The sequence below is a fragment of the Phoenix dactylifera genome, chromosome 4 (genome assembly GCF_051530095.1).
Source record: "Phoenix dactylifera cultivar Ajwa chromosome 4, Ajwa_hap1_PhDact_Kaust_v1.1, whole genome shotgun sequence".
Classification (NCBI taxonomy): Eukaryota; Viridiplantae; Streptophyta; class Magnoliopsida; order Arecales; family Arecaceae; genus Phoenix; species Phoenix dactylifera.
The window spans coordinates 48,436,702-48,464,654 of record NC_143193.1 but is presented as its reverse complement, the minus strand read 5'-3'; the positions used below and the strand labels follow the sequence as shown (position 1 = coordinate 48,464,654).

Below are 27,953 nucleotides of genomic sequence, written 5' to 3'. Positions count from 1 at the left end.
TATTATTTATAGTATTCTTACCTCTTTTATACTTATTTTAGTAAATAAATATATAATTATCTAAAAATTAGATATTTATATTTAAATTATCGAATTTTACATTCTTATTCTTCAAATAATTTTTTTTTTAAAAAAAAAACTTCCGACAGATTTACCGGATCTATCCCGAATTCCGAATCTTTTGACAGCACAGGTTTGGATGGAACTATCTCCTCTCGGGGACAGGTGAGTCGGGTCCGAGTCGGCCCCGTCCCGGAAGATGGATAGATAAATATTATTGCGTTTCCTTCCGCCGCAAAATTTTCCGACCAAGGAGGAGGAATGGGCGTGCTCTCAGTTTATCCTCGGCCTATTCCACATAAAATCCTTGACGGCTTCCTCTCCACTAGGCCTTTGAGATCGCGATTGGTTTCCCTCCCCACTCCAAGGAGAAATCCTCGTCGAGTTCGGTGCTCTTCGCACTCCGAAGCTACGGAGGATGGCTTCGTAGTCGTCGAGGATGACCTCCACGCGCTACTTCAAGTCAGTATCTTCGCTACTCCACTCCCTGTTCTTATAGCGTTATGCGTTCTCTCTTTTCTTTTCTTTCTAGTAATGCCTTTTCCCCCCTCTTTCAATTAATGTATTTTTAATTAAAAAAAAGGGTTTCTTCGATGTGGTGAGGAGGATGTGGAAAAAAAAAACTTCTTTTGCAACATTTAGATGACATAAAGCCAAATGAGTTTATCAAAATATGGAGCAAGATTGGATGTCAAGTAGAGTAGGATGATAAGGCCAATCGGAAACAATTCCTAGAACTAACACTAGGGCATATAAAGATGCAATTTTTGGTAAAAGATTTAATGTCTTTCATTTGACTCTATTGTGTAGCTCGCAGCGCTGAAGTAAAAAACTCGTCACTCAAGCAGGCTTCACCTCATTCTTAATTAATCATGTGCTACTGTACAATGCTATGATATTGTTGGTTGGATTTTGTTAAATTAGTTGTGTGCTAGCTAGATGTGTATCCACTTCGCCTATTCTTTTGGTGTTTCACATTGCAGTGAATAATAAAGTGATTCCATTGCGCTTGTTGTTTAGATGCATGGGTCTCCACTTATTATGGTGATCATTTTTGCACATTATTCGGTCATCATAACGATCTCCTCTAACAAAAGCGCACCACATGGCACTTAAGATATATTGTAATAATTTAACTTGGGACTTGAAAAGACAGGGTATTCGCAAATTCATGTCCCCTGCCACTTTGAGGCAAAATCTCAAAATGGCAAACAGCATTGGCATCAAATGTTTTTGGTATTGACACTTTTGCTATGCCAATTTCGAATTTTCAACTAACTTCCCAACATTGACTCATCTTTTGCAGATTTTACCCAAAGATTTGCGAGAGAATCTACAAAATGAACCTAGAAGAGCTCAACTTTTAGAGGTAAGTTTAGATGCAAATCTCATCCTTCACTTGTTCTAACACAATCATTTGACATTTACCATATGCGTGGCACATGGACAGACATATTAATGAGGAGTAAAAGATGAAATGATCATATATCATTTGGAATTATTGTTTATCTGTCTACACAATGCTTATTTTTGCTCACCATTTATTAGGTTATTCTGGATTTGGGCCGTAAGCCTGAAGCACGTTTCCTTGGGGAATCTGGTGGGCAGTATCTGAGGAATACAGAGGTATAAATAACTTGAGATAGAACTTTCACCTTTGGTTCTCTTTATAATTTTCTTTGTTCAATGTATGTTACTTCCCTTTCATTACAATTGGCACTCTCAATTTATGAATTTTTACAATTCTCTAACCATATTCTGCGGTTTCTGACATTCTGCACGCTTACTCCTCAGTGTTTTGCGCCAGGTTTGGAACTTGCTTGACTCAGATTTTGTTTTTGCTTATCACTATGATTTTTCTATTATAATGAGATTTCTGTTGCACGGTTGTAGTTTTTTTTTTTTTTTTGAAAAAAAGTAAAAGGAAAGAAATGTTGCCTTCTTTTCCACATTCTAGATTTCACTGGATGAGTTGGTGGAAGCTCAGAAAGCAGTTGGAGAATTTGGAGGAGACAACCGTGCTGGCATTGAAGGTACCTTGCACAGAATATCTGCAATAAGGAGTAGGAAAGGGCTTATTGTTGGGTTGACGTGTAGAGTTGGACGAGCAGTTACTGGTCATGTTGACATGGTCCGTGATCTCCTGCAATACCATGAAAGCATCCTCTTTCTAGGAAGGTATTATCGCCCTAGAGAAGAAGCATGATAGAGATTATTTGTGTAGTGCCTTTTGGACTACTTCCAATATAATGTCTGTTGTTGATTAACTGAATATATTGTCTGTCAAGCAAAATATCCAGGCAATCCCCATGATTTGAGCCTAAGTTGTTGATATAAGATATGTTCGGTGTAGCGTAGTTCTTCTAGATATAATAGCAAAGGAATTGGTGATAAAACCATCATGTGAATGACTTAGGAGGATGCTCATATAGGTAGATTGATATAAAACATCGACAAAGTACCCGCCACGAAAACCTTTTCCAAGATGATAAGTGCAGAGTTTTTTATAGACCATTGCTTTTTAGTGTCTATGATACTATGTTTTTCATTTCAATGATTAATGCTTATGCAATAATTAATACAAAATACCATTTAAGTTGGTTAATCTATAAATATGTTGGACCAGCCATATCATATTATTGATGGAGTTTGCACTCTAATGTCATGCCTACAATGCTTGTGTTTTTAAGCATGCTCGAGTTCTGAGTTTCCTTAATGATTGTATTTAATATTTGTATGACTTTGCATGTTAAAGTTCTTGGGTTTCTATGTTATGAGTAATTGATGTATGTTTGCCCATCTGCATCTTGTGGATTTTATATTTTCTAGGGTTTAATTTGCTATAATTCCTCACTTTCTGTTCCACCAGGCCTGGAGTTGGTAAGACTACTGTCATGCGTGAGATTGCACGTGTCTTGGCTGATGAACTTCAAAAGCGAGTGGTATGCTAGTAACTTTTTATTCCTGTAGCTTCTTCTAATCTGTCACTTAAAATGCCTTACTTTCTTCATCAGTTCACTGATAATTAGGATAGGTAATTGTGGACACTAGCAATGAGATTGGTGGAGATGGGGATATTCCTCACGCAGCAATAGGGGGTGCAAGGAGAATGCAAGTTCCAGAACCATCCTTGCAGCACAGACTCATGATTGAAGCAGTCGAGAATCATATGCCTGAGGTGGTAATTGTTGACGAGATTGGTACTGAAGCAGAGGCAGTTGCTTGTAGGTCAATTGCAGAAAGGGGAGTGATGCTTATCGGTACTGCCCATGGAGAACATTTGGGAAATATCATTAAAAACCCCACTCTTTCTGATCTGGTATACCACCGTACAAGTTATATGCATATGAGTCTTTGAGCATCAATGTTATGGCATAAAATGCTTTGTAACTTGCAACTACTTCTGTTGAGCTTCAAAATATGATTTTATTTCGGGACGTATGTCCTTTTCAAGTTATAATACAAGCGGTGATAGAGGAGATTTGGTAAATACAACAGAGACGAGGTTGCCAACATGGCCTCCTAGGCACTTGGACAGCCCCACTGGCTAGGTGTCTGATGCTCTCCAAGCTGCTTGGGGAGATGGCCATCTGGGTGCCCATGTTGGCACTTAACCAAGTGCCGGGCCACTTTTCAGCTGCTTTGTTTCCTGGCAGCACCTATGTCTAATTTTATTGATCACTTTCAATTCCAATCATGTTTCTACATATATTTCATGAAATGTATTTATTATCTAATAATTTGGGGCACATAAATGGTATTGGAGTGTATTTATCAAATCACTTCAAGATCACAACCATCAATGTTGGTTCTTCTGTTATCTAAGGACAACGATCATTCAAGCTGCCTCTCTTAACTCTAAACCATCCTCCCCATCATGAGCAGCAAGAGGATTTTGGACAGTGAATAAGAGAAAGGGAGAAATCTGGAGGTCATGTTTGTTATATTTGTGATGATTTGATTATATGAGGCTATCTATTAAATCATAATAGTTTTCAGGAATTGCTAATTCCGTGTTCCCGCCTGGCCACCTAGGCTTTCTGCCAAGGCATTTAAGGGAGTCACCACCTATGACTGCTTAAGCTGAAAGGAGAGAAAATCATATGGGTTTTTATGTTTCAGCAGCTTTGATAAACATGATGTTCATGGAACCTGCATGTTTTAATGCTGTTCGGGGTCCTATCTCCTTCAAGTTTTTTTTTTCTTTTTCTTTTTCTCTCTTTCTTTTATTTTCGGTTGGGGGGTTGGGGGTGAGAGTGAAGAGGTACTCCTTAAGATTTTTTTGGTTTATATCATTAAGTCAAATGCTTGTTACCTGCCTGCATTTTTTTACATTTTTATTAGTTTTATGTTGGAGAAAGTAGTTTTCTTAAGATATAATGCTCTAATGATTTCCATTTGATTATTTGTTGAATGTCCAGGTTGGGGGAGTGGAAACTGTTACTCTAGGTGATGATGAGGCTCGAGCTAGACGTAGCCAGAAAAGCATTCTTGAGAGGAAAGCTCCTCCAACATTTCCTTTCCTTATTGAGATGAGGGAACGGAACTACTGGGTCGCTCACCGAGTAAGTTGTCTTTTTTTGTGAATGAAAAAAGCATTGAGCAATACAGTTTCTAAGTCCAGCTTAGCTTTGATATAGGATTGCAGAGATCTCTGGGTCACGATGGAATCAAAATCTGTTATGACCTCCGTTTTCCCTTTTTCCTGTTTAACTGCATTACCATTCAGATTTGAAGTCAGCAAAAAAAGAAAGTTGGGTTTGGCATATAAGAGCACAACCCTGGCACCACATCAGCATATGGGGAATGAAGCATGATAAACTAGTGATATATACTGACTGAATTTATTTGGTTTGCAATCCTTTAAAGCTTCAGTTAATTTTTTTATAAAGGATCAGCAGCACTGGTTCTTGTGGGTGAATTGGAGAATGCTCTGTAACCAGGTGCATGTAGCTGACTAGCTGGTCTCCAGTGGAAATTGTATCATTCATGCTCAGTACATGTTAGACATTTGTGGCCCCGTTAGTTAAACATAATAATGCTAATATTAAGAACTCTCTTCTAATTAAATTAGATTGCATTTCAAAGACTTGTATTTTGTAAAAAATATTTCAGATGGTTTTTATTGTTTTCTGAGCATAATATTTTATCATATTTATAATATTCATCGCTGTTCAATATTTGCACAGATGGGCATATTTTTTTAAAATATTTTTCATCTTTATTTCATCAATTACTTTGTATTCATATGCCCGCCACAGAAATTCCACTGCGGCTGCATAAATGGCATCTTTTCATTGTTAAAGATCATAGCTCTCTGTTCTTTTTGGTTGTGCAGACCGAAAGGAGTGTTGATATGTTGCTCCACAGCAAAATGCCATTGGTAGAGGTATGATGGATGATAAATTTTTTTGTCGATCTTTGGTTTAAGCTTTAGACAATGATATTTCCAGCATGGCAATCTTTTTACAATTTTGCTCCAAATCTTTTTGTTGGATGTTTATGTAGACCTCCCCTTGAAATTAGGTGGTGGAATCAGTTTGTCAACTTATTGGGTGGAGATTTATACTCTGAAGAAAGATATTGTTGTCTTCACAATATTATTAGAATAATAATCCAATAACATGAGGTTCTTATTGACCGTCAGCATTTCTAGCACCTAGATTCACCAAATTCTGCTTCAGCTGAAAATGCGGATCTTCATTATTGATAGTGGTGAACTGCAGGTGAGAAAGAGGGATGACCAGTTCAAGGTTGTAATTCAAAGATGGATAACATATGATGGAGAGGGAATATAGTGAGCTTCTGCATCATCCGTTATGACAAAGTATGGCCCTATAGAACTATAACATGTGTAGCTTGTGATGTAATCTATAGTGCTGCGTTTGCCAATGGTTCTTCTGTACTCCTTTAGTTCAAAGAATTTCAGTCGATAAACTCGAGCGCTGATGCATATTTTTTCCGTTATCTCTATAAACACATGCAGATATGGACCCGTAAAGGACTGCTCTGCCTTGGTTTACCATAAAAAACGGACTGCTTGGCCGGGACAATGGTGTCAAAAAGGTTGCAAATTGTTGATTGGATTGTCCAGCTCAGCTCCACACATGCTGGTTCCATGGCCAAAATTTTGTCGAATATCTAGTGAAGGTACTATTGTGGCTCCTGTATCTTCCCTTGAAGTAGATGTAACTGGCATTTCAGAAATGCATTGAAACTGCCTTCTTTGCTCTTATTATCAGACTAAAAGAACTCATCATGTTACTACTTTCTGGTCTTTCTTTTTGCCCTTGATCTAACTGCACAAGCAAGCAGGTTTAAGAAGCAAAAACTAAAGGAAAATTCTAAAAAGTTATGAAAAATGATCCCTATTCTTAAAATTTGAAATGCTTGAAAAGGTGCAATGGAAGCCTAGAGTTCCCTGATGAGCCGATCACAGAATTCAGCAATTTCTCAATTTCAACTAGAATATTACCCTAGTCTCTGAAAATAATTAGAATTGCTTACTTAGTGGTCCAAAGCATATTATTATTTTCCTATCAAAATAGTTTCTTGTGTTCATGAACGATTTTCTTGGAGCTGTCTGGGAAATATTGGATTCACGTGATGGTGATTCTTCCAATCAAATATTGCAGGCTGATATTATACCAAGGATAAGAAATGTATGGCCCCGAAAATATTAACTAAAAATAGAAAGAAACATTGGTTAGCAAAACAGAAACATTCTCAGTTTTTTTTTTTTAAAAAAAAAAGATAGATGTAGAACCATTCTTTGATTTCTCTTATCTGCATCAGCTTAGGAATTCGAGTCCAACTAAAACAGATTTCCGTTTGTGCTGCGTCTTAGCTCATGATTGGTAAGTTAGATTTGGGCCACATCAGCATCAAACTTGGAGATTCACCTTTGAACGCTAATAGGAAGAAAACTTGAGTTCCCAACAAAAAAGTTTGGAGATAGATATTTGGGAACTTAAAGTTTTCTTCTTTTTAGTTTTCATATGATCTGGTAGGTGTTACTTTTCTTTTTTACCACATAATTTTTGTAAGCATGCGGGGATGTGCTCCAAGCAAATATTGGAGTACTCAAAGATGCAGCGGCCTCCACATCACAAAGAGCCTACAGTCTGCAGGCTTTCTTCAGCAAATCGTTCCTGCCCTTGCAGAAGGTCCCTTGGTGGTTTTCAGTGTTCTTAATTCTACTGATCTATATCTTACACCTCCACATTGTTTTCTTACTCTTTACTGTGTTTAGGATGAGAAGAAATAATTAGGTTAATCACATCTAGATAACCAAATCAAAACTGAAGCCATAGGCCCCCCCCTGATGCTAAAATATAAGTATCTTTATCCAGCAACTTTTAGCTAAATCCCATGACAGGAAACACGGAAAGAAAAAAGAGAGCAAGAGAAAGGGGGCAAGGGCAGAGAGAGACCAAAGACATAGAAGCCGAGCGACCTCACAGCTCAAGTTTTAGCGGAGCCTGAGCAGCTACATGCCTGGCTCAGTTCAGTCATCTGCATCCCTTCAGAAGAGTTCTCATAGATGCCTCTTAAGCAATTAGATCTTTTGGCATTGCCTGAAATGCTCATGAAGTGGTTGGCTTGTAGACCCTCCGTGCTATGAAAACAAGGCTCGTGAATCTGGTATCTCGGCCATCTTGATGGGTGTCTGATGCCGAAATATTGGTTCATCTCAGACGATATAAAGGAAGTGCAAGAAAACCAAATCATGATTCTATGGAAATTGTTTAGGTTTAAAACGTAGCTAAATATTCAGATATTGAGATTTCAGTACCCTGTGGCCTAAATTTGGATCTTTGAGAAGCAGCATGCTAGGAAAGAGTAGATAAATAACCTGTCCATCCATGAGAGAGATGAGTATTCCTATCTATTATTTTCCCAAGCCTAGTACCTGACCTAGGTTCAGCAACTGCAATTGCCATGCATCCAAGCAAATGTGGACTGGAGCTAGCCTTGGGCAAACATGCCTGGGGAAATGTGAGTAGTTTCCCGTTCATTTAAATATGATGAGAGACAATTAAGCTCAAGTCATTCTTCATTTCACTAGTCTCGTATCCTTGCTGTAACTGCTTCTGATGCACTTTGGAGTCAACAATCAATTTCTGCATGCACTGCACATTTTTGTGCTGCAACATTTGCAGATAAAATTGCTCTTCATGGTGGAATAGAATATCGCCATTCCCAACACTTCACCAAAAAGAAAAAAAGGTTCTTAATTTCAGATTTCTTTTTTTTGAAATAACGTATGATTATAGAAGGCACACACGATAATGCAATCCTGGTTCCATTGATGGGTAAATCACAAAGGTATATAACAGAAATGTCTCACATCATTGTACATGGAGAAACCAGAAAACCAGAGTTATCATATGCTGAAAACCAGAAGAAACTCGGTTGCTGAAAAATTTGAGGATAACAATTTCCTCTATGAATCCAGATCACACAACTAAACCTTTTTGAGGATTAGATCACATAATTAAACTCACCTAAATTGTCTTAGATCCCTAGTTGACAGCAAAATTTAGAAGAGTAAGGCTCTATAGTTTGCTTATCTGCAGTGCACATTTGGACAACAGAAACAACATGAGGTCTTGGACAATGGAGTGATGCTTAAATTAGCATGAAATATAAATAGCTGAAAGTAAATTCTGTATTCAAGGATAATAATTACATCAGTACAAATGGAAATTTACAATACTTGCAGGCTCCTAGAAATTACATGCTCATGGCTCTAGATGAGAGTTCAGATTCTCCTTCCAGTTCACCCTCAGACCCATCAATAATTGCCTGTGGAGTTCATCAATAACAACATTGTGCATTCAGTACTCAAATACTTTGTCTCTATTGTTCTTCAACAGAAAAATGATTAACATGTGGAATTGGATCAGCTGTTCCACCCAAACAACAGGCAGATGTGAACATCTACACATAGGTGCATAACCACCCAGAATGGTAAATTTTCAGGCATTGATTTGTGCCAGACGGTGATTGCTGTAAAAGTGGAACAGCTGGTTGGAATTTTAAATGGAAGCTCAATTTCACCAAAGTAAATGGTGTGGTAGAATCTTATCAAAAATGGTGTGATAGAAATGATGCAACTTCTGTGAAGTCAAAGCTCCAGACATGCAACAGAGCACAGAAATTTAACAGGGATCCAGGGCATAGTTTGTGGCTTAGAAGATGTCAGAACGCTTCTTGAGTTCATTTTGTTCCAACTATGATGGAACAACCTGTAAATATAAAATTTTAGTTTGTTTCATGGAGAAACATGTATGTACCTCTCGATCCTTTATCTTGTTTTCTTTAAGGTACTTTTCCAAAGCTCCATCGCCACAAAGAATTTTAGCTCCACAACCTGGTCTGTCAACAGAGCCAACAGCCTCTTCATCCACCACAACTGCATCTATTCGCTCATCACCTGTCTTTACATCTGGGATCTGAAAGCAAGTGCACCCAGAATTTAAAGTCATTAAAAAATTGTAACTAGAAGAGAGATGGTTTAAAAAGTTGGATACTGGAATACATCGTATTTTGGATCATATTTCTGGAAGATTGGTCAAAAATAAGTCAAGAAACATACCTCATACATGGCTTCTGTAAGAATATTTTCCAATATTGCTCTTAAACCTCGAGCACCGGTATTCTTGGCCATTGCTTTTTGAGAAATCAGCCTAAGTGCAGTGTCCGTAAATTTTAGCTTAACCTGGAAGAAGCATAAACTGAGGTACAGTTCTCAGACAGAGGCACAAATATGATCAATAGAACAGGGACACTCACATTGTTCATGCTAAATAATTTCTTGAATTGTTTGCCAAGGGCATTCTTTGGCTCCATCAAGACCTGAAGTTAGCCATGTAACTTCATCAAATGTCATAAAAATTAAGTAGTAATTTAAAAGAGGAGCTTCCACCAAGTAACATGATCGTTCCATTCCATTGAACTTGAAAGTTTGAGCTAGACAATTTTTAAATTCAAGTTAATTTGCGGCTACTGCAATGAAACACAAGTATCCAAGTAACTTCTGTAAATAGAAAGACATGTACTAGAGTTTCAACCAACCCTCTGTCAATGCAACACCCAAACAAGCTTGACCCACCCACCAAATAAAGGGATTAACATTAAGGCAGGAAATAACTGAATTAACATCATACAAAGTTGCGAAGATTGAAACAGCTCTGTTGATAGAACAAAAGAGAGTAAATCCAGACTAGGTACTACCTGAACAAGTTGGTCCTCATTCAGCGCCGACAAACTAACCAGTACTGGAAAGCGTCCAATAAATTCCGGAATGAGGCCATATGCCATAAGATCACTACTTTCAACCTGTGAAAATAATGTGCATATCATGTTAATTTGTCACATTCGTAAGGAAAGAAGTCCGTGTCCCTCCACAAGGTAAGCTTATTATGCTGTCAATATAGACACCAGCGGATTGCCAGTCACAGCCTTTTAGTTTTTTGATGCTTACTGATTCCAACAACGATGATGTCACTACAGCATTTGTTAACCCACCAGTTCTCATGTTTGCACGCACTGGTGCTCCAAAGCCTATAGAAGAATCTTGTCGTCTGTTCCAGAAAAAGTCAGGTCACTCTCAAACAGCATGTTCAGCAAGAACTATTTGGAGGAAGATTATTACAAATATTTGACATTGTTACCTTTCTGAAATTGTCTTTTCCAAATCAACAAAAGCTCCACCACATATAAAAAGAATATCTTTTGTGTCTATCTGCATATCAAACAAGCATGAAATTAAAGAAATAAATATGCTAAAAACTGCAATAAGTCCATAACTATAAAAGTCAAATAAGAAGTAAGTTTATACTATCTGTTAATTCAAACTTACACGAGAGTAGCGAACAAAGGAAAAATGTGAGTGTGGACCTACAGAATACCCAAAGAAAAACATATACCAGAAAAGAAATCAGATGGCAATCGTAGTCCACTCGATTTCTTAACCAGTTATTAAAAGAACAAGCATGCCACAGCCGAAAGTTAAGTGAAATTTTTTATACTAATTTTTCTTGCCTTGTTATGTTTTAAGATAGTTTCCGTGTTGCAAATTTTCACAAATCAATGATTTTATTCTATTTAGTTGGGAGGAGTAAAGCGAACTTTTTAGAACAGTTAGCCAGAAATGAATATTCCTTTCACCAATGCTCTTCGTAAAACATGATACAAGTCCACACTCCAGTGGTAAGCAAACAAGAAGATTTTTATTCTTCAACAATATAGTTCACAAGCACTCCAAATTTGCAATAGAGCTACCTGAAAAGGTTTTATATTTTGAAATATGTTCCCATTAATTAGTTTATTTGTTTAATTTGTTTCAATTTTTACAGATAATTTATATGCAATTTAACCAGATCAATGAATATGCAGGGGATGCTAAAGGGATCCCATTAAGAGATCTATGAAGACTAAATTCTAAAACTAGGGCCTCTTTTGGCCGTAAGAAATCTGAAAATTGTAGTATTGTTTTATTTCATGGTTTACTTAAAAGACTTTTCAGGTAAAGTTTTCTTTTTGGCCCCAAATTAAGGTATTCTGAACCGGTACCGGTGGCCTACCGGACCGGTTCATCATTCTCGGTACCGTTTCGGTATCGAGCCCGTACTGAGAGCCGGAGCTGGAGAAGAGGTGAAAGAGAGCGAGTAGGGGAGGAAGGGAGAAGGAGAGGCCTCCGCTACCAGTGGAGGGCCGCAGGGGGCGGCAGAGGCCGCGGGGGCACGGCAAAGGCCGCGGCCGCGACCGCAGCCGAGTACCCTGTTTTTTTCCAAACAGGGGACGAGGCCGCGGATAAAAATTTGGAATTTTTTAAGTGAAGTCGGCGACTTGAAAGAAATAGGGGACTCCGCCGCGGCCACGGCCTCCGCCCCCCCGCGGCTCTCTGATAGCGGCGGAGGCCTCTCCTCCCTCCCTCCCCCGCTCGCTCTCTCCTTCTCTTCTTATTCCCCAGCTCCGATTGGATTCTGTCGGTATGGGTTGTGTACCGTTTTCCACGGCTGAACCATACTGCTCAAGGCCCAGACCAGTACGGTACGTGCTGAACGGCCAGTACAGGCCGTTTCAGCATACCATTTCCCAAATCTTTAGATCAAAGTTTACTGAACCGTGCTGAACCAGCCTATTCGAGATGTATCGAACCAGACCGGTCGGTTACTAGCACGTTCATCACCTCGATTCGAAGCAGAGGGAGAGGGAGAAGGAGAGAGAGGAAAAGAGAGAGGAAGGGAGGGAGGAAGAGAGAGGGAGAGGGAGGAGAAGACAGAGAGGCTAAGAGAGAGGGAGGGAGTGCTCGAAAGCCCTCGTCGAAATAGGACTCCCTTGTTCTGCTTCGAAACAGGGGAGCCCTTTTTCGCTTTGCCAGTTTCAAACTAAAGTCGGTTCGAAACAAAGGGAGAAGGAGAAGGAGAAGGAGAGAGAGAAAGACAGAGAGAGAGGGAGGGAGCAAGAGGGAGATGAAGGGAGGGAGGGAGAGCGAGAGAGAGGGAGGGGAAGAGAGAGGCGGAGAGAGGGGGGGAGGGCTCGAAAACCCCGTCAGAACAAGGCTCCCCTACTTCGTTTCGAAACAAAGGAGCCCTTTTGTAATTTGCCGGTTTTGAACTAAAGTTTGCAAATTAAAAAGGGGCTCCCCTCTTCTGACGAGGGCTTTCGAGCCATCCCTCCCTCTCTCGGCCTTTCTCTCCCCCCTCCCTCTCTCTCTCTTCCTCTCCTTCCCCTCTCCCCCTTCTCTTGCTCTCCCTTTGTTGGTACACCCTGCAACAACATGATACAAATCCATAACATGCCAAATTGATCAACCATTGGTATGCCCTCTGGTACCGGTTTGGCGAATTTTACTTCAAATTTGTATACAGATATCATGAGAATAGATTAACAAAATGAAACTAAAATGTGTCTATGCTATGTGCATCCTTGTGTATGAAATAATTTTGCATGGTCCGCCTACTTTTGCTAACATACATAAAGCATCAAGGTAGAGGGAACTGAGATGATTGAAACTCCAGCAGCATAAACTTTCTGACAGGATTAGTCTAGCAGTGCAATGGCCTAAAAAACACAGCATATCTGATAGAAAGGAAAAAAAAAAAAAAGGTTCATAGGCCATGGTTACTTTGTAAATCGAATACTCTGAGTTGATAAACTTTAACAGGTTAGTCATTAGTCATTACACTTTCAACATCATACAATATGACAAGCACACAAATAACTGAAATCCAAAAGATGCGGCAAGACAAGCATATTAGTTTAGAAATTGACAGGACCATAACAAGCAATGTATTGATTTTTTGTGGAAAACAAACATGCAAACATAATAGTTCAAAATTATGAAAAAAGCAAAAATTTAGGAAGGTAATATCTTATGTATTTTAAAGAAATTCCATGTCTCTAATACCTGTATATTGTCACCACGAGGGTGCTTTCGAGCTCCCTTCTCTGGAACATTGACTATCTGCACAAAAAGATATTCAAATTTCGATTCTCATTAGAAACCAAAACAAAATCACGACATACTTCACCTGAGGCCATCAAATGCTCATGATTGATTAGATTTAATTAAAAAAAATGTATTTACAATGTTCAGCAAAATAGAAAACATTCACCACATGAATAAAAATATTTTTTCCATATGCGAATGAAGGATTCCACATTTTATTCAACAACTAGCAATATAGGAAGCCTAAATGATGCCAGAAATATTAGAGATTAGGCAAATAGGGGGAAAGATCAACAGACAAGAAGAAAGAAGAAGAAGGGAGTGGAATCCACCACTAACCTCAAATATAAATAACTCAAAAACAATCCAAATCTTCATTGTTCACTATCATTCATTCTCCACTACATGAATTTAATAGATAGCACGTGACTCTTCATAGTCCTTAGTCAATACACAATGACTTTCTAAAAGACAAATAATAATCATTTACATAAACTCTAGTAGACACATACATGAACAATAACTAATAAGTCTAGAAACACATTGTAACACATTCCACATATATAAACACGTAACTAAGGCTTAACAAAAACCAACTATTAAAAGCATAATTAATATTCGAGTAGATTTTTGACTGTAAACTAGGTAATGAACTATTCAAATATAGGAGGTTGATGCATCGCTCCTTTGTCACTAAAGCTCTGTCATTAGAAAAATTTTGTTTGACGACCCACGATTCTTGAAACATGATAATTAAACAACAGATTATCAGGAAGCTGAATAAATAATTATATAATTTGCCAAACATCAAGTCTCTGGTAGAATGCTTTTAAATACAGCATAGGTAAACTAAGTTTAATTGCTCTATAATTAAAATGATAAAAGACAGGATTGATCCACCAATTATCATTTGGTGAAGACAGTCCGAGGATACCATCTGCCAAGAATCAACACTACACAGATAGCATTTTTTATATTTTAAAGCAAGTCAGATAATGGACTCAAAAGCATAAAAAGTCAAATCATGAATGCAGTATGTTCCCATTGCTGAGCTCAGATGAATGAAGACATCTATCCTAGGATTAAGGTAAAAGTTTAGATCTAAGTATCGCTCTAACTTGTTGCAAAGTTTTGGGTGCTTCCATGTGCAGCATCCGTTCTAGGGCCACAGACATGTTTTCTTGCATATAAACTTTTGAGCACACTGTATGACTCAACATGGGCTGAGATCAAACCTACTACTCACAAATCCAGTTCTACTTTTCATAATCATTGTTATTCTAAGCTAAGACAAGCACAAAAATAAGGTACTACAAAACACAAACTGACATAATCAGTTAGAGTCCTAAAGTAAGAATGATTATGGCAGTTTTTCCTTTTAAGGACAGCTTTGGAATCCATACCTCAAAATTCAGAAGTCCCATTTGTTCAGATAAAAATAACCTATTATATCCAAATTCAAACTTTAATGGATAAGCAGTATATAGATCATTTTGGTGCTTAAAACTTGGAAATTTCATCCAGAAATAATTCCAATGAAAAACGAGATACATTAATACGTTTGTCTAAAGCTGCAGAAAAGTGACTTTCTAATATACATTCTAATGAATGTCTTCATTTTCATTCAACCTGAAGCACCTATGCAACTCCCTATCCCTGCTATGGAACTGCCAGGACTTGACTCTCTAATGATTTATAAAATCAAAAAAAGGAAAAAAAAAATCATGTTGACTGACACATGCAAGGCACATGTCTAGTGTATATTTAATCGTCCTACAAAATTCATTCATTAGAAGAAATGGACATCCAAGATCACAAGTTGAGGAGCATCACCACCATCATTAGCCAGCACAAAGAGGTCATATTTTTTGTGCTTATTAATTTCCTGCCCTCTGGGCAAATCAGTAAGGTTGCTCCAATGCGACCTTGGTGTCACAAGTTCAAAACACAAAACTAGCCTCTCCTCATGCAAGAGTAAGGCTGCATACATCTGACCCTCCAAACCCTGCACTAGTGGGAGCCTCGTGCATTGTGTGCCCTTTTTTTCTTAATTTCATGCCCTCAGAACCATCAGTTATCAACATACATACGCTTATGACTATAGAGCTACATCAAAGGACAGGAAAGTAAGTTATCTATTCTTTCTTTCTTTTTTAATTTACCAGCAGTCCTCTTCCAAAATCATATCATTCCTATACTTCCACCAGCCAAATATACTTAACCATCAGGACAGAGTCCTCTTTATATGCTTATATAGAGTACACTGTGATTTATAAGTTTTTTGTCAATTTCTCGTTATCTGCCAACAATATATCCATTTAATCCACAAAAATTTGAATCCAAATATACAGGTCGTCTGTTAATTATGATTGTTAGTATAACTACAACAATCAACTAAGTCAAATGAAGAAAAAAAGGAAAAAGAAAAAGAAAAAAGCAAGCCTGCTATTCCTCTTACATTAAATGTTAATAAATAAAATGAATAAGCTCACAGATCTACAATTCAATCAAAGGGCACTACTTAAATGGACCTATTATGAAAGCATAATAACCTTATAATATCACACAACAAATATGAAAACTTTACTTCTATTTTATTAATCATTATTGGGGATAGTATCATCCAAATATGGAAAAGAGAACTTAAAGACAATTGCTATATGATGATTGTTGTTATGCTATATGATGATTGCCAGACAATTGCTATATGTTTTATGGATAGGAAGTGGAATACCGCAGAGCTCTTAAATATGGCACCAAAGGTCTCAAACACCATGCACATTCACATGAAGTACAATTTTTAAGTGATAAATACATATGAAACTAAAAGAAATAATAAGGCGTGATATATGACTTACAGTTCCTTCTAGCATTTTCAGTAATGCCTGCTGAACACCTTCACCAGATACATCTCTACTGATATTTAGGCTCTCAGCCTGCAAAGTTAATCATTTCTAAATCCTGTTAATAAGATGTAAATGAAGATATAAGTAAATCAATAACTAAATCAATGTGAATACCTTCTTAGTTATTTTATCAACTTCATCAATGTATACTATGCCTTGTTGAGCTGCTTGCACATTGAAGTCAGCAACCTAACACATTTAAAAGAGAAGAGTGTAAGTCTGAAGGTTTGAGGTGCATTTGCAAAATAAATAGAACACAAGAAAGTACGATGACTCAGCATATTCTTGAAGCTTTTAGGATTAACAATAGCACCATATCTAGAGCTAGATATGGGAAAGTATAAAAATGTATTTGGTAATTAGTAATTAGATCACTAGCCACAGAATGGAAAAGTATTAACAATAGTAAGTGATCTCCTTGGTGTGCCACAAAATGAGAACTATTGTTGCCTTAAGGATATATTAAGAGAGGAGGGAGAAAGAGAGAGAGAGAGAGAGAGAGTTCTACCAGAAATAGAATAAGACAAATGAAGTGGATGCTTGCTTCTAGAGTGACATTCCAGGATTTCATTAGTAACGTACACATTGTTGGACAGACTAAAATGTTACGAAACAATTAGTTTCGATATATAAGATAAACATTGCACATGTGAGAAAGTTATGGTTGCTCATGCTCATTTTGTGTGACTAGGAAGGCCAAATTACAAATGAAACTACAAAAAGTTCGCTAATAGAGAATAAAGTGAGAGAGCACCAATCAAAATATCAGGTATACATCCAATAAAGACCAAGGGTTGCCAAGAAAGATAGATGCTCAGATCTATACGGTAGGGCCAGGAACAAGAAGGATAATATCTATTGAAGCATATATGATAATTGCAAGTATTCATTTGATTGAGTTGCAATTGGCTCAGGATTTAGCAAACATCAAGGAAGAATAAATGAAAACAGCCCTCAATTAGATTGGATGCAGTCTGTTGGCATGTTTAAGAAGAATGAATTCGTTAAGAAAAAATAAAAAAAAAGATGAGATGACAGAAAAAGGGGGAAAAGAAAATTCGTGTCAATGGGATACGCTGCACAAGATAACCAGGGGTAGCTTGTTTTAGAAAGGGAGACTAGATCATGTTCCAATGGCATCATAATAACAACAATGAAGGGAAAGTGGTATCTCAGCCTGTATTCACTTGATGAGATTTTAAGGTGCAATACGCAAGAAAAGACAGCAAGAAAGTAAAGACAAAATGCTGATATATTGTACAAGTAATGATACTTGGATTATAAACAGAGGTAACATGAGAAGGTTCAAAACTTTCCAAGTACTATGTCACAAATATTTACATATTTGGATCATTATTTTATTTGGCAATGTCCTATATCCTTGTGAGGACACATACAGGCGTGTTTAATCCCACATCAGCTATGCATTGGGTAGATCGCAGATACTTATACAGAGCCCAAAGAACCCAAATAACACCTTTCGACTAGCCTTTTTGAATGAGGTCCTGAGTTGTTATAGTACTTCAGCAATATCCTTCACATACCTTTAGCATGGTTTTCGTGTAGCCAATTTATCAAAGAAAAAGCCTAGCAACTCAAGATGCATTATGTACATAAACAATTAAACAACTTCCGCCTTCGGAAAATAATAACTGAAAGCACCAATGACTGGTGGAGCAAACTATTACTCTAGCAGTCCAGTCAATTGCATTGCATCAGCAAGCCCAAGAGTGTCCTGGTACTGTTCATACATTTCATAGGAAAAGTACCTCAGAAAACAGCAAAATTACATACAAAGGAAGAAACTGAAAATATCATATTCAGGACCTAATAACTGCATTTCTTAAATCTCATTATGTTATATAACTTTAATTGCATAATTGATTGACCAATTGAATTTTTTTCAAGTAACGCATACAAGTAAAAACATATTTTTGAAACCATTAACAGGAAAATCCTGTTACGTTCATGAGAAGTGTAAATATCTCAATATCTCCAATAGAATTATACAGGCTAGATGTCAAAAAACTAATGACAGCATTCTTGCAAAGAAAAATGAATAATGCCGCAATTCAGATTACAGTTACCATACTATGCAATGGTAATAGTTACATATTTTGCATTCAATTCTCCTCAATATCACGGACAATCAGATAATCCAAGCTAGTAATATAAAGCATCTGAATAAGAGAATATCCAAAACCATACCGTAAGCAACTTGTATAATATTGACTCAACATCCTCTCCAACATAGCCTGCCTGTACAAATATTTGTCCGTTTTCAGTTTAGTACTGCAATACCAAAAGCAAACAAAAAGACATGCACATAAGCTAACTGTGGTGTGATAGCAACATGTGTGTCACATTATTATATACCAAGCAGGAATTGCTTAGTTACATCTTCTATAAACAAAGCATGTAATCCAATATGCAGCTACAAGCCTACAACAGTTCAATATTCCTCAGTTACTTTGCTGTTAAAGCCTTCAGCATTTCCAAATATCAGCTAAGTTATATTATTCTTCATATTCTTATTACTTCACAACTTGCAACTTCACAATTCACATACAACATAGAGACACATAAAATACACATATAAAAGCTCACATTCTGCTTGTCACCAGTAAAATTTGTTTCTGATTCTCCTTTCTTTCTTGTTCTCCTCTTCTTCGCTTACCTTTTTAATGTTTTATTATTTTGCTTTACAATTTTACAATTACAGCAAATCCTTAATCTTTGGTCCCTATATGTTTCGTCAAAGGACTCACAAAGAGAAGGGGAAGATCTCGAGTGACATAGATGGAAGATGTGAAACTGCATATGAAAAGGCTTGAAGTAACACCAAAGGTCACCCTAGATAGGAATACTTGGTAACTTAATATTCATAAGAGTGATACCAAATTATTAGCAGAAGGTTTGATAATTAAGATTATGGATTATAATTGCCACCTTCTTCTTCTCCTTTCCTATCCCACCAGGGGAAAAACTTTGAGATATAGCAAGGGTTGTCCCTACATGACTTGTCTTTTTGCTGGTTTTATTTACAAAACCTATCAATGATCAGCGCCTCTCACTAATCTAGTAAGTTTCCTAAACATGTAAAGAAAGTCTGCCCACCCTCAAAATCTAGCAAGGGCAAAGGTTCTGTCCCTAGCTAATTTGTTTATGCTCTTTTTTCTGTATCAACACCAAGGGACTCTTGGTGCACTCAAAAGGCAGTAAGAGATTAGTGCAAGGTATATTTCATGAAACTAATAACCGTTCTGCAATCAACTGATCAAGTAAAATTAAAATTAAATTGCTCTGTATTAATACAATACCTTTCATAGCACATATAGCTACTAATCTTCATAACAACCAAAATTATTTCTCCCACCACAAAATAAATAAATAAAGCATACAATGGAATGCTCCATAATTTAGTTCAAAAACCTTCAAGATAAGCATCATACATACTGAGATATATTAATGGCGGAAAACAAATCATGCAAGCTAGGCAGGCTCCAAGATCAGAGAACCCATAAAAAAATCCAACTAACCATTGATATATATTTTTGAACACTTGAAATCTAGTAAAATATTTGGGTTGTGTCTTCCAGAGGCATCTAACTTTGTCATAAGCCCAATGTATGTGAAGCTTAGACACTCCTCACCTAATATCTAATTGAAAAGCTCATAAGCTCAAAATACCTTTTAAAACGTTCCACCAAGGAATACTTAGTGCAACACTAATAAAAAATAAATAAATGAATAATTCAAACACTATGTAAGCTGAAATGTGCTGTCAAAGAATTATATAGGCTGAAATATAAGCTATGATCCAACTTTGACATCAGAAAGAATTTTTCTCTTCATTATTGTTTCATTGCAACCTCGCAAAAGTATCATTCTTTTAAAACTAAAAAGTTTGAAGCTCAAACAAAGAATGTTTAACAAAAAGAGTAATGCCTATGATTGTCATCAAGAAATGCTGAGCAGATGACAGAATTGATGTAAAAATTGCACTCTTTCTCTCAAAGGACCTTGTTCACGAGGATCTCATAGATCAAAATGAATTGCTACATAAACTGGCCTTGACTCTAATTTCTAAATATATCATCAGATGGTGATATGTTTTCTTCCCAATTACAGAATTTTCTTATGATACATGCATAAAAGATCAAAAGTAGACCAAAACAAGCACATCAGAATGTGTATGGAGCAGGTAAAAATGTTCTTGAATTTTCTTTCAGCTTTTATGCTAAATGTGCAAGATTTTAAATAGAGGAATCATTTATAAGTTAATTTAAAATAATCAGAGGATAAGAATATCTTAAGAAAATCATAAATACATACTGCAAGAAAAATGAATTAACAAATCTAAAAATCAGGAAACCACAACAGCAGAGTTCCTTGGGCTAGAGGGTTACACTATGAAAGAATATTTTTTTATTTTCAACATAGTAAGTAACTAAAAGAACATAAGTGCACTTACCTGTGTCAGTGTTGTTGCATCCGCAATAACAAATGGCACATTCACAAAGCGAGCTAATGTCTTTGCAAGTAATGTCTTCCCTGTCCTTACAGACAATAAAACAATTTATACGTAGGCCAGGCCATCAAAAAATAAAATACAGTAGATAATTCCCTGTTACTTCTCATGATGATAGATAGGACATAATAAGTGCAGCATGTTCGGCAAAACCATCACATCAGAAAAATGTAAACCGTACCTGAGCCAGTAGGGCCCATCAAGAGCACATTGCTTTTGTCTAACTCTACATTATCGTCATCATCATTTTCAGGCTCAAAGTTCCCTGAATCAGCTCCAGATCTGTGTATTTTCAGTAAATTCAGCTCAGCATGAGCCGTCAGAAAACATCACCAAGAATGAGCAAGTTTTTGATACTTATATATAACACCCACATACACTTGAACTTAAAGAAAAGACATATAACAAAACAAACATAAGCCATAGGATTAGAGCAGAAAATGAAATAGATATAGGAAGGTTAAATGGGAACAGACCCTTTCTGTAAAGATGCATGATGGATTCTCTTATAGTGGTTGTACACAGCAACAGATAGCACCTGCAATTTTTAAGTGGATTACCAGAAAAAAATCATTACAAAAAATCTCATCATTATTATTAAGATGGATAATTTCCCATTGTTGGTTTAACCACATAAACACAATATCCAATAAAAAGAATAAAGAAACCAAAGATGAGACTTGGTATCTTGAGAAACAAAACCAGATATTATGGTGCATTCTGTTTGATCATGACAACAAGGAAGGTTAATTAAAAAAAGAAAGTAGACTTGTGCAAAGCACTAGGTACCCAAAAACAACAGTAAACGTTAGAAGAATACATATTGCATGAACTAACATCCTGCCTTCTACAATCTTCAGTAAGTATGAATGTTCACTAGCCTATTTGATTCTTATAGCTCACTTATTAGCAAGGAGAAGGCTAGTTGTCCTAAGCCATAGTTACCTTTTATTTTACTCCTACATGCAAGTTAAAAGGATTGTCAGCACATTCCCTTGCAAGAACCAATCTGTTTTCGGGTTACACTAGGTAATTTGCTGAAACACAGACCTACTGCATAATAGAAACATACTATCGAGGCTATTCTGAGTGACTTTGGAATTAAAAAGTTTATTCCAAAACACATGCTAGAGAAAGTATGAATCTTGCTTTTCAGAGAAACCTAATTTGAAAAGAGAACATTTAAAAAAAATAAAAAAAGCTCCCAACCTTTATTCTAGGAATCTAAAAGATGATAACATGATGTATTTTTTTCACAATGTCTTCATGAAAAGTCATGATTCTTTACTCTAGAACTGGGACATGGAAGAAAGATGAGCAATTTGATATAAGAATATCAACTTGAAGACCTTGAGTGAGAATTGGTGTTGTCGGGTGGAAGATGAGGTTATTTGGCGAACTGTTCGGGCGGAGAGATGAAGACCAAATCTGAAATCTTTCTCCATTATATCCCTTTAAGTCAGTTTGATAGGTGGGTGTAGGCCCCAAAGAAACTTTTGGAAGATACAACAATCCTCCACCACGCAATCACCATTTACATGGTAGGAATGGTGTTTATTGTCCGCATTATGTACTATGGAAAAATTGGAAAAGAAATGGAGGGGGAAAAGGTCACTTTTTCAAGAAACAGGCACATTTATAATTAGGAAAAAATCTTTGATCAGTAAACAGACACATTTATAATTAGGAAAAAATCTTTGATCAGAATGCTCTCCAGTATCTTCCGAAGTCTTTAGACTTTGTGATGGAAATTATTTAACTTACATTCAATAACTAAAACCAAAGAATCGATTTCTTGTATTTAAATTCTACTATATCTTCTATTCCTGATAAACAAGTTCAACGAATTTGCCAAGAAAGTGATAAAAAAGCTACCTTTTTAGCACGATCTTGCCCGATCACGTACTTATCGAGCCCCTTGCAGATCTCCTTGGGCGTGGGCAAATCCTTCCCCAAATTAGACCCGCCCCACCCGTCCTTCCCCCCGAATCCACCACCACCACCACCGGTCCCCTCTCCTCCCCCGCCCCCGCCGGGCCCGGCCACCCTCACCACGTTCAAATTCGGCGGGAACGGCGGCCCGGGCGGGGTGTGCACCGCCAATCCATTACCCTCCGGCAGGCCTGGCATGGGCGGCCAGTTCTCCGGCGGCTCCCCGCCGTATGAAGACCGCAGCGCCTCCCAAAAGGAGGTCTTTAAGCGATTCCCCTGCTCCTCGTCATCCCCGGCGCCGGCGGGCCTCTCCCTCTCGGAGTCAGCGCCCCGAACGCGGCCGATCTCGACGAAGGTGCCCTGGAGGGGGACGAGCTTGTGGGGGCGGAAGTAATAGGCGGTCTTGCAGCTGGGGCAGACGTTGAGGGCCTGGTAGCCGCCGCGGTCGCCGGCGCCGGCGATGGAGGGCGGGGAGCGGTTAGAGAAGAGGACGTCCATATGCTTGGAGCAGCGGGGGCAGTTGGCCTCGGCGCGGATGCGGCGGGTGTGGAACTCGTCGGCGCCGCCGGCCCACTTGTGCCGCTCCTGCCCGTGCGGGATGCCGGGGGGGCGGCGATGGTGGCGGCCAGAGTGAGGGGCGGCGGAGTTGGTACAGATCGGGCGGCTGGGTGCGGAAGCGACAGCGGCGGCGGCGCGAGCCGCAGGTTCTCTCAGCCTCTTCCATCGGAAAATTCCCGACATGATACCGCTCCCGAGAGCGAGAGCGAGAGCGCGAGAAAAAGGGGAGGGGGGGGGGGAGAAACGGAAAAGATAACTTGGAAGGATAAATATGGTGGGATCATTTTCTCTTTAATGTGGTCAGGCTCCGGCGTGGGGCGACGGGAGATGCAGATGTGATGGGGAGATCAGGGCCGTTCAACCGGTGTGTCGCGTACGATTTTTTTGTCGCCTCTGCTCGTCCTTGCCGCCACGTGCACCGTCGCAGTCTGGATCTGCTTCTATTGCGGTGTTTGGGCAGGCAACGCATTTGCTTCTAATGCGACCACATGCAAGCGCTTAAGCAGTCACTGGCTGAGTGATATCCGAGTCAAGCATGGTCCCTCTCTTTTGTTTTTTTTTTTCAAACTACCCAAGATTTCAGTTACCATATTAGACCAGTCATGAAGTGATGAATGGATGGATGATTGGTAGCACTAAAAAGTTTGTAATTTTAAGATATTTAAGAACATTGGAAATCTTGTACCTGGGCATGGCAGATGTGTACACTGGCCATAGAGTTGACGCCATGGCTCCATAAGATTGAAGGAATAAAATTTCATAATTAAATTATAAATTATAAGTTTATTAATTATATTACATATCAAGGGCAATCAGATTCTTTCTAAAAAGAAAAAGAAAAAAAAAAACTATAGTGTATAATTTTGGAACCTCTTTCACAACCTTAATTTTGATGGACTAGCAAAAATGATGAACAACCCTTTCTCACTACTCATAAAGGGTCCATATAACAAATATATATAGCTACTTAAGCTATTCGTAGCTACTAAAATTGGTTCCCTATACATTACTGGAATGTTATCCTTGTATACAGCACAACTAAGATGGGATTCATGTGATTCCACCTCTACTTTTTTTTTTTCTCATTTTTGTCTATCAAACACCTCTTGGCAAGATTCAGCGGTTTACCTCCTTTCCTTCTGATTTCGTAGATGGCTATATTTATTGCCTGCTATTACTTTAAGTGCATTAAGAATCAAGGTATAATATGTAATTCATGGTGGAATGGCATAGCTCAAGTTCACATTAGTACAATGGTATAAGCTTATGACTCTATACTTTTTTTCTAACTGACTTAGAAGGGTCAATCTAATTGCAGTTTACACATTACATGGCCAACAATTGGCTTTTCAAATAGAGCACAATCCATACTACTATGTATTTACTTCTAATAATCAACTTTTCTAATCAGCAAAATAAAACATGGATTAAATACAAGCCAGAAATAAAATGTGCCAAAAAATGAAGCCTAATTAAAAACTTTGTACGAGATTACATTTGTCGCTTCTTTTTTTTTTTTGCACTTATTAGACCAGTTCCTTTCAGTCATAATAAACAAAATGCCATAAATGCATGAGCAAAAAAAGGAGTTGCAAGAATGATAAGTCAATTATCAAACATAAAGCATTCTTTGTGACATCTCTTTTCCTTTTTACCCTTACTAGAGTTGTCATCCCGAACAATTATTTAAATATAGTGTCTGATTTGGCACTATTTCTTCACTTACCTTCTATCATAACAAGAATTATAGCACTTAACCTGAAGAACATTGCATTGAATAATGACTAATAAGCATTTTCTTACCCTTCATCCCAATCTTAGTGCTATACTATCTATGCAATTTATCCTCTCTTGCTAGCAAACATGCCATTGGATTTTTTTCTTCTTCTAACATGAACCATTGTATAAATCTATCCATGCCTTATGATATTTCTGCATTATTATGTAAATGGTGTCAAATTAAATAGGATAGTTTTAATTATGTCTGCTATTTTCACAACGCTACAAATAAAGGAAAAAAAATGCTATTTGTTCTTCTTTATTCATGATACCAAATGTTCCATCCATGATTTAAGTATTGCAAGCACGCTTGTTGTATTGGTCACCAAGTCAATGTTTGGAATCATGTTTGTTTGTGCTAGCTAGTAGCTACATGGCGACCCTTAAGAGTGTAATGGTTTGGTCATTTAGTATAGAAACCTATATACCGGCAACCAAATGATATGCAAAAAAAAAAAAAAATAAAATTATAATCCTCAAAACAAAGGTGCGGTGCATCTTAATAGTGAAACCTACTTTATGAGCAACAAAGTAAATCCCTAAGCACACAAGAAAAACCACATGCTCCAATAGATTTTCTAAGGCCCTGTTTGGAGGAGCTTTTGGAGGGCCAAAAAGCACTTTCTGGCCCTCCAAAAGTACTTGTAGATAAAAAATGGTGTTTGGTAAAATTTTCGGAAAGCTGTTTCAGCTTTTGCGGAAAGCTGAAAACAGCTTTTGGGGAGAAGCTCCAATTTAGAGCTTTTCGAAAATACTATTTTCAGTTTTGTCGGAAAGCTGTTTTTTAGACCAAAATACCTCCATTTAAATCACACTTTTCCCCCCAAAACCCTTATCCCGCCTCTTCCTTTCTCCCTTTCCCTCTCAATCTTCTTCTTCCTTTCTCTCTATTTGTTAGAGAGATAAATGGTCATTAGAATGATGAAAAATTAATTTACACTAATAATTATAATATTTTATATATTTATTATTGTATTATACTATAAATATAATATTATACTATATCATAATACATTGATATGTTATGTTTAATAATTTAATATTATATTAAATTATTATTCTATAATACATAATGTTATAGTACTATATTATAATAATATTATATTACATTACATTAATATTATACTATATTATATATTTATGTGTTAATACATATTATATTTTATTATGCTCTATTATATAATACTGGTAATGTCCTTTATGGTTATTTTGTCACACAAAAGTACTTTCTCAGTTTGTTTACCAAACACATGTTAAAGTGCCACAGCACTTTAGAAATGTAGTTACCAAACAGCAAACAGCTTTTTATAAACGCTCTACTTCCAAAAGCTCTACTACTAACAGCTCCTCCAAACAGAGCCTAAATCTAATAGATATATATAATAACTTGATATATAGATGTAAACACTATGCACACGAGATGACCATTATCCAATGCCTCATAGCCTACATATTATACATGTCCTATGTTTTACCACACCCAGCCTAGATGGACATGGATGCCAAAGCACTGATCTCACAAGTTTTAATACACGACCATCACCGACATAAAATGATTTAACTAGCATTGAACTAGGGCTACCTTCAAGAAATAATGATGTTTAGCGATGACATCATAGAAAAAAAAAAAAGAACATGGAAAGAAATTAAGAGACATCACATTAGTAATTGTGATGGCAACTAGATGATAGACATTGTTGTTGAATGGAGATTGGTTAGCTGATTCCTTCTGGTTTGATAATATCAATCCTTGATGGGATAGGGCTCTATTTTCTACTGTTTTATGGTACCTTTAAAACTTGAAACTTATACAATTTAGAGAATAGGAGTCTAAAAAAAATGAATGCTTCCAATACTTGGTGCAATGCAAATAAGTAATTCAAAACTATATATCATGAAACAACTTCAAAGCAACATGTACGATGGGTAAGATGGGAACCACCCCCTCCAAACTAATTTAAGATAATGATCCTAATTCTGTAATCTCAGGTGAAGCAATGGTAAAAGCAGTCATAATCCTCAGAAAGAATACTAGACAATATTTGGCAGCCAAAGGTATACCTCCAATCTTAGACTCCTCTCTCTTTGCCGAGATTTGGGCTTTTAGCGTACGTGGCCATGTTTCTGATGCATCGACTCAAATCTCTTGCAGGTGATAATAATTTGAAGGTGATTGCCTCAACTTGCTCGTTATTATTAAAAAGGATGAGTACATCCTTTCCAACCTCAACACCTTCATCCTTGTTAGAATAAGTGGCTCATATTAAGTGGTATTCTTATTTGAGTGGTACACTGGTATTCTAACGGAGCGGAGCGAAGCGACGAGATATATTTATCTTTGGGATAATTATGTAATATTTTATTTTACCAGGGATGCTGATAGGGATTGGGACTCCAGGGTTAGGGTTTAGCTATAAATATCTTGTAACCCTTGTTATTTTGGTGATAGTGAAAGTTACGGCCGTTTCGCTCCCGTGGACGTAGGCACATTGCCGAACCACGTAAATTCCTGTGTTCTCTTTTCTTCTTCCTCTTCCTCTCTCAACTCTGTGCATTGTTCTGTTCGCCGTTTGGATCCTGTATTTTCCGCAACAATTGGTATCAGAGCTGCAAGGTTGAAAAAAAAAATTGTTTTGGACTGCCGTGGGTGCGGTTCTTCGTGGGGCGCTTCTCTTTGGGGAGCGTGAGTTCTGCCTTGAAGGCAGCGACGAAACGAAGGAAACGT

At 37.5% G+C, this 27,953-nt stretch overlaps 2 protein-coding genes across 7 annotated transcripts; one reads left to right on the top strand and one right to left on the bottom strand.

Moving 5' to 3' along the window:
• The first annotated feature begins 207 nt into the window (after window positions 1-207).
• LOC103720827 (P-loop containing nucleoside triphosphate hydrolases superfamily protein) lies at window positions 208-6,327 on the top strand. Of its 4 annotated transcripts, XM_008810742.5 has the most exons (10): window positions 214-522; window positions 1,367-1,429; window positions 1,609-1,686; window positions 2,018-2,238; window positions 2,930-3,002; window positions 3,095-3,379; window positions 4,482-4,625; window positions 5,399-5,449; window positions 5,787-5,887; window positions 6,047-6,327. In XM_008810742.5, exons 1-9 carry the CDS (start codon window positions 322-324, stop codon window positions 5,856-5,858), a joined length of 1,188 nt encoding a protein of 395 aa, XP_008808964.2. In that variant the 5' UTR covers window positions 214-321; the 3' UTR covers window positions 5,859-5,887; window positions 6,047-6,327. The 4 variants fall into 4 exon arrangements, with proteins under 4 accessions (XP_089786358.1, XP_088576404.2, XP_088576405.2 ...); XM_089930232.1 differs by lacking the exon at window positions 3,095-3,379 and having other exon boundaries at window positions 208-522; XM_088720278.2 differs by lacking the exons at window positions 5,787-5,887; window positions 6,047-6,327 and adding an exon at window positions 5,587-5,772 and having other exon boundaries at window positions 212-522.
• Window positions 6,328-7,314: 987 nt separating this feature from the next.
• LOC103720826 (CLP protease regulatory subunit CLPX3, mitochondrial) lies at window positions 7,315-23,706 on the bottom strand. Of its 3 annotated transcripts, XR_015977299.2 has the most exons (18): window positions 22,835-23,706; window positions 21,436-21,497; window positions 21,141-21,241; window positions 20,903-20,982; window positions 18,637-18,687; window positions 16,543-16,617; window positions 16,381-16,458; window positions 13,481-13,537; window positions 10,740-10,810; window positions 10,550-10,649; window positions 10,300-10,404; window positions 9,859-9,921; window positions 9,662-9,784; window positions 9,360-9,518; window positions 8,801-8,868; window positions 8,568-8,633; window positions 7,856-8,268; window positions 7,315-7,729 (listed from the first exon to the last, which is right to left on the bottom strand). XR_015977299.2 is itself a non-coding variant. In XM_008810741.6 (16 exons), the coding sequence occupies exons 1-16, from the start codon at window positions 23,630-23,632 to the stop codon at window positions 8,630-8,632; spliced, it is 1,995 nt and encodes a 664-aa protein (XP_008808963.5). In that variant the 5' UTR covers window positions 23,633-23,706; the 3' UTR covers window positions 8,428-8,629. The 3 variants fall into 3 exon arrangements, 2 of the variants coding, with proteins under 2 accessions (XP_008808963.5, XP_088576402.2); XM_008810741.6 differs by lacking the exons at window positions 7,315-7,729; window positions 7,856-8,268 and having other exon boundaries at window positions 8,428-8,633; XM_088720276.2 differs by lacking the exons at window positions 7,315-7,729; window positions 7,856-8,268; window positions 8,568-8,633 and having other exon boundaries at window positions 8,671-8,868.
• Window positions 23,707-27,953: the final 4,247 nt, after the last annotated feature.

What these genes read in the sequence shown, in the direction of transcription:
- LOC103720827 (XM_008810742.5), top strand. Translation starts at nt 322, where the DNA reads ATGGGCGTGCTCTCAGTTTATCCTCGGCCTATTCCACATAAAATCCTT. An exon ending in AGTATCTGAGGAATACAGAG is followed by an intron (nt 1,687 to 2,017) that starts GTATAAATAACT and finishes TCCACATTCTAG; the next exon opens with ATTTCACTGGATGAGTTGGT. An exon ending in ATGAACTTCAAAAGCGAGTG is followed by an intron (nt 3,003 to 3,094) that starts GTATGCTAGTAA and finishes TAATTAGGATAG; the next exon opens with GTAATTGTGGACACTAGCAA.
- LOC103720826 (XM_008810741.6), bottom strand. Translation starts at nt 23,632, where the DNA reads ATGTCGGGAATTTTCCGATGGAAGAGGCTGAGAGAACCTGCGGCTCGC. An exon ending in ATGCAACAACACTGACACAG is followed by an intron (nt 18,688 to 20,902) that starts GTAAGTGCACTT and finishes ATATTTGTACAG; the next exon opens with GCAGGCTATGTTGGAGAGGA. An exon ending in TGAAAATGCTAGAAGGAACT is followed by an intron (nt 13,538 to 16,380) that starts GTAAGTCATATA and finishes CTTTTTGTGCAG; the next exon opens with ATAGTCAATGTTCCAGAGAA.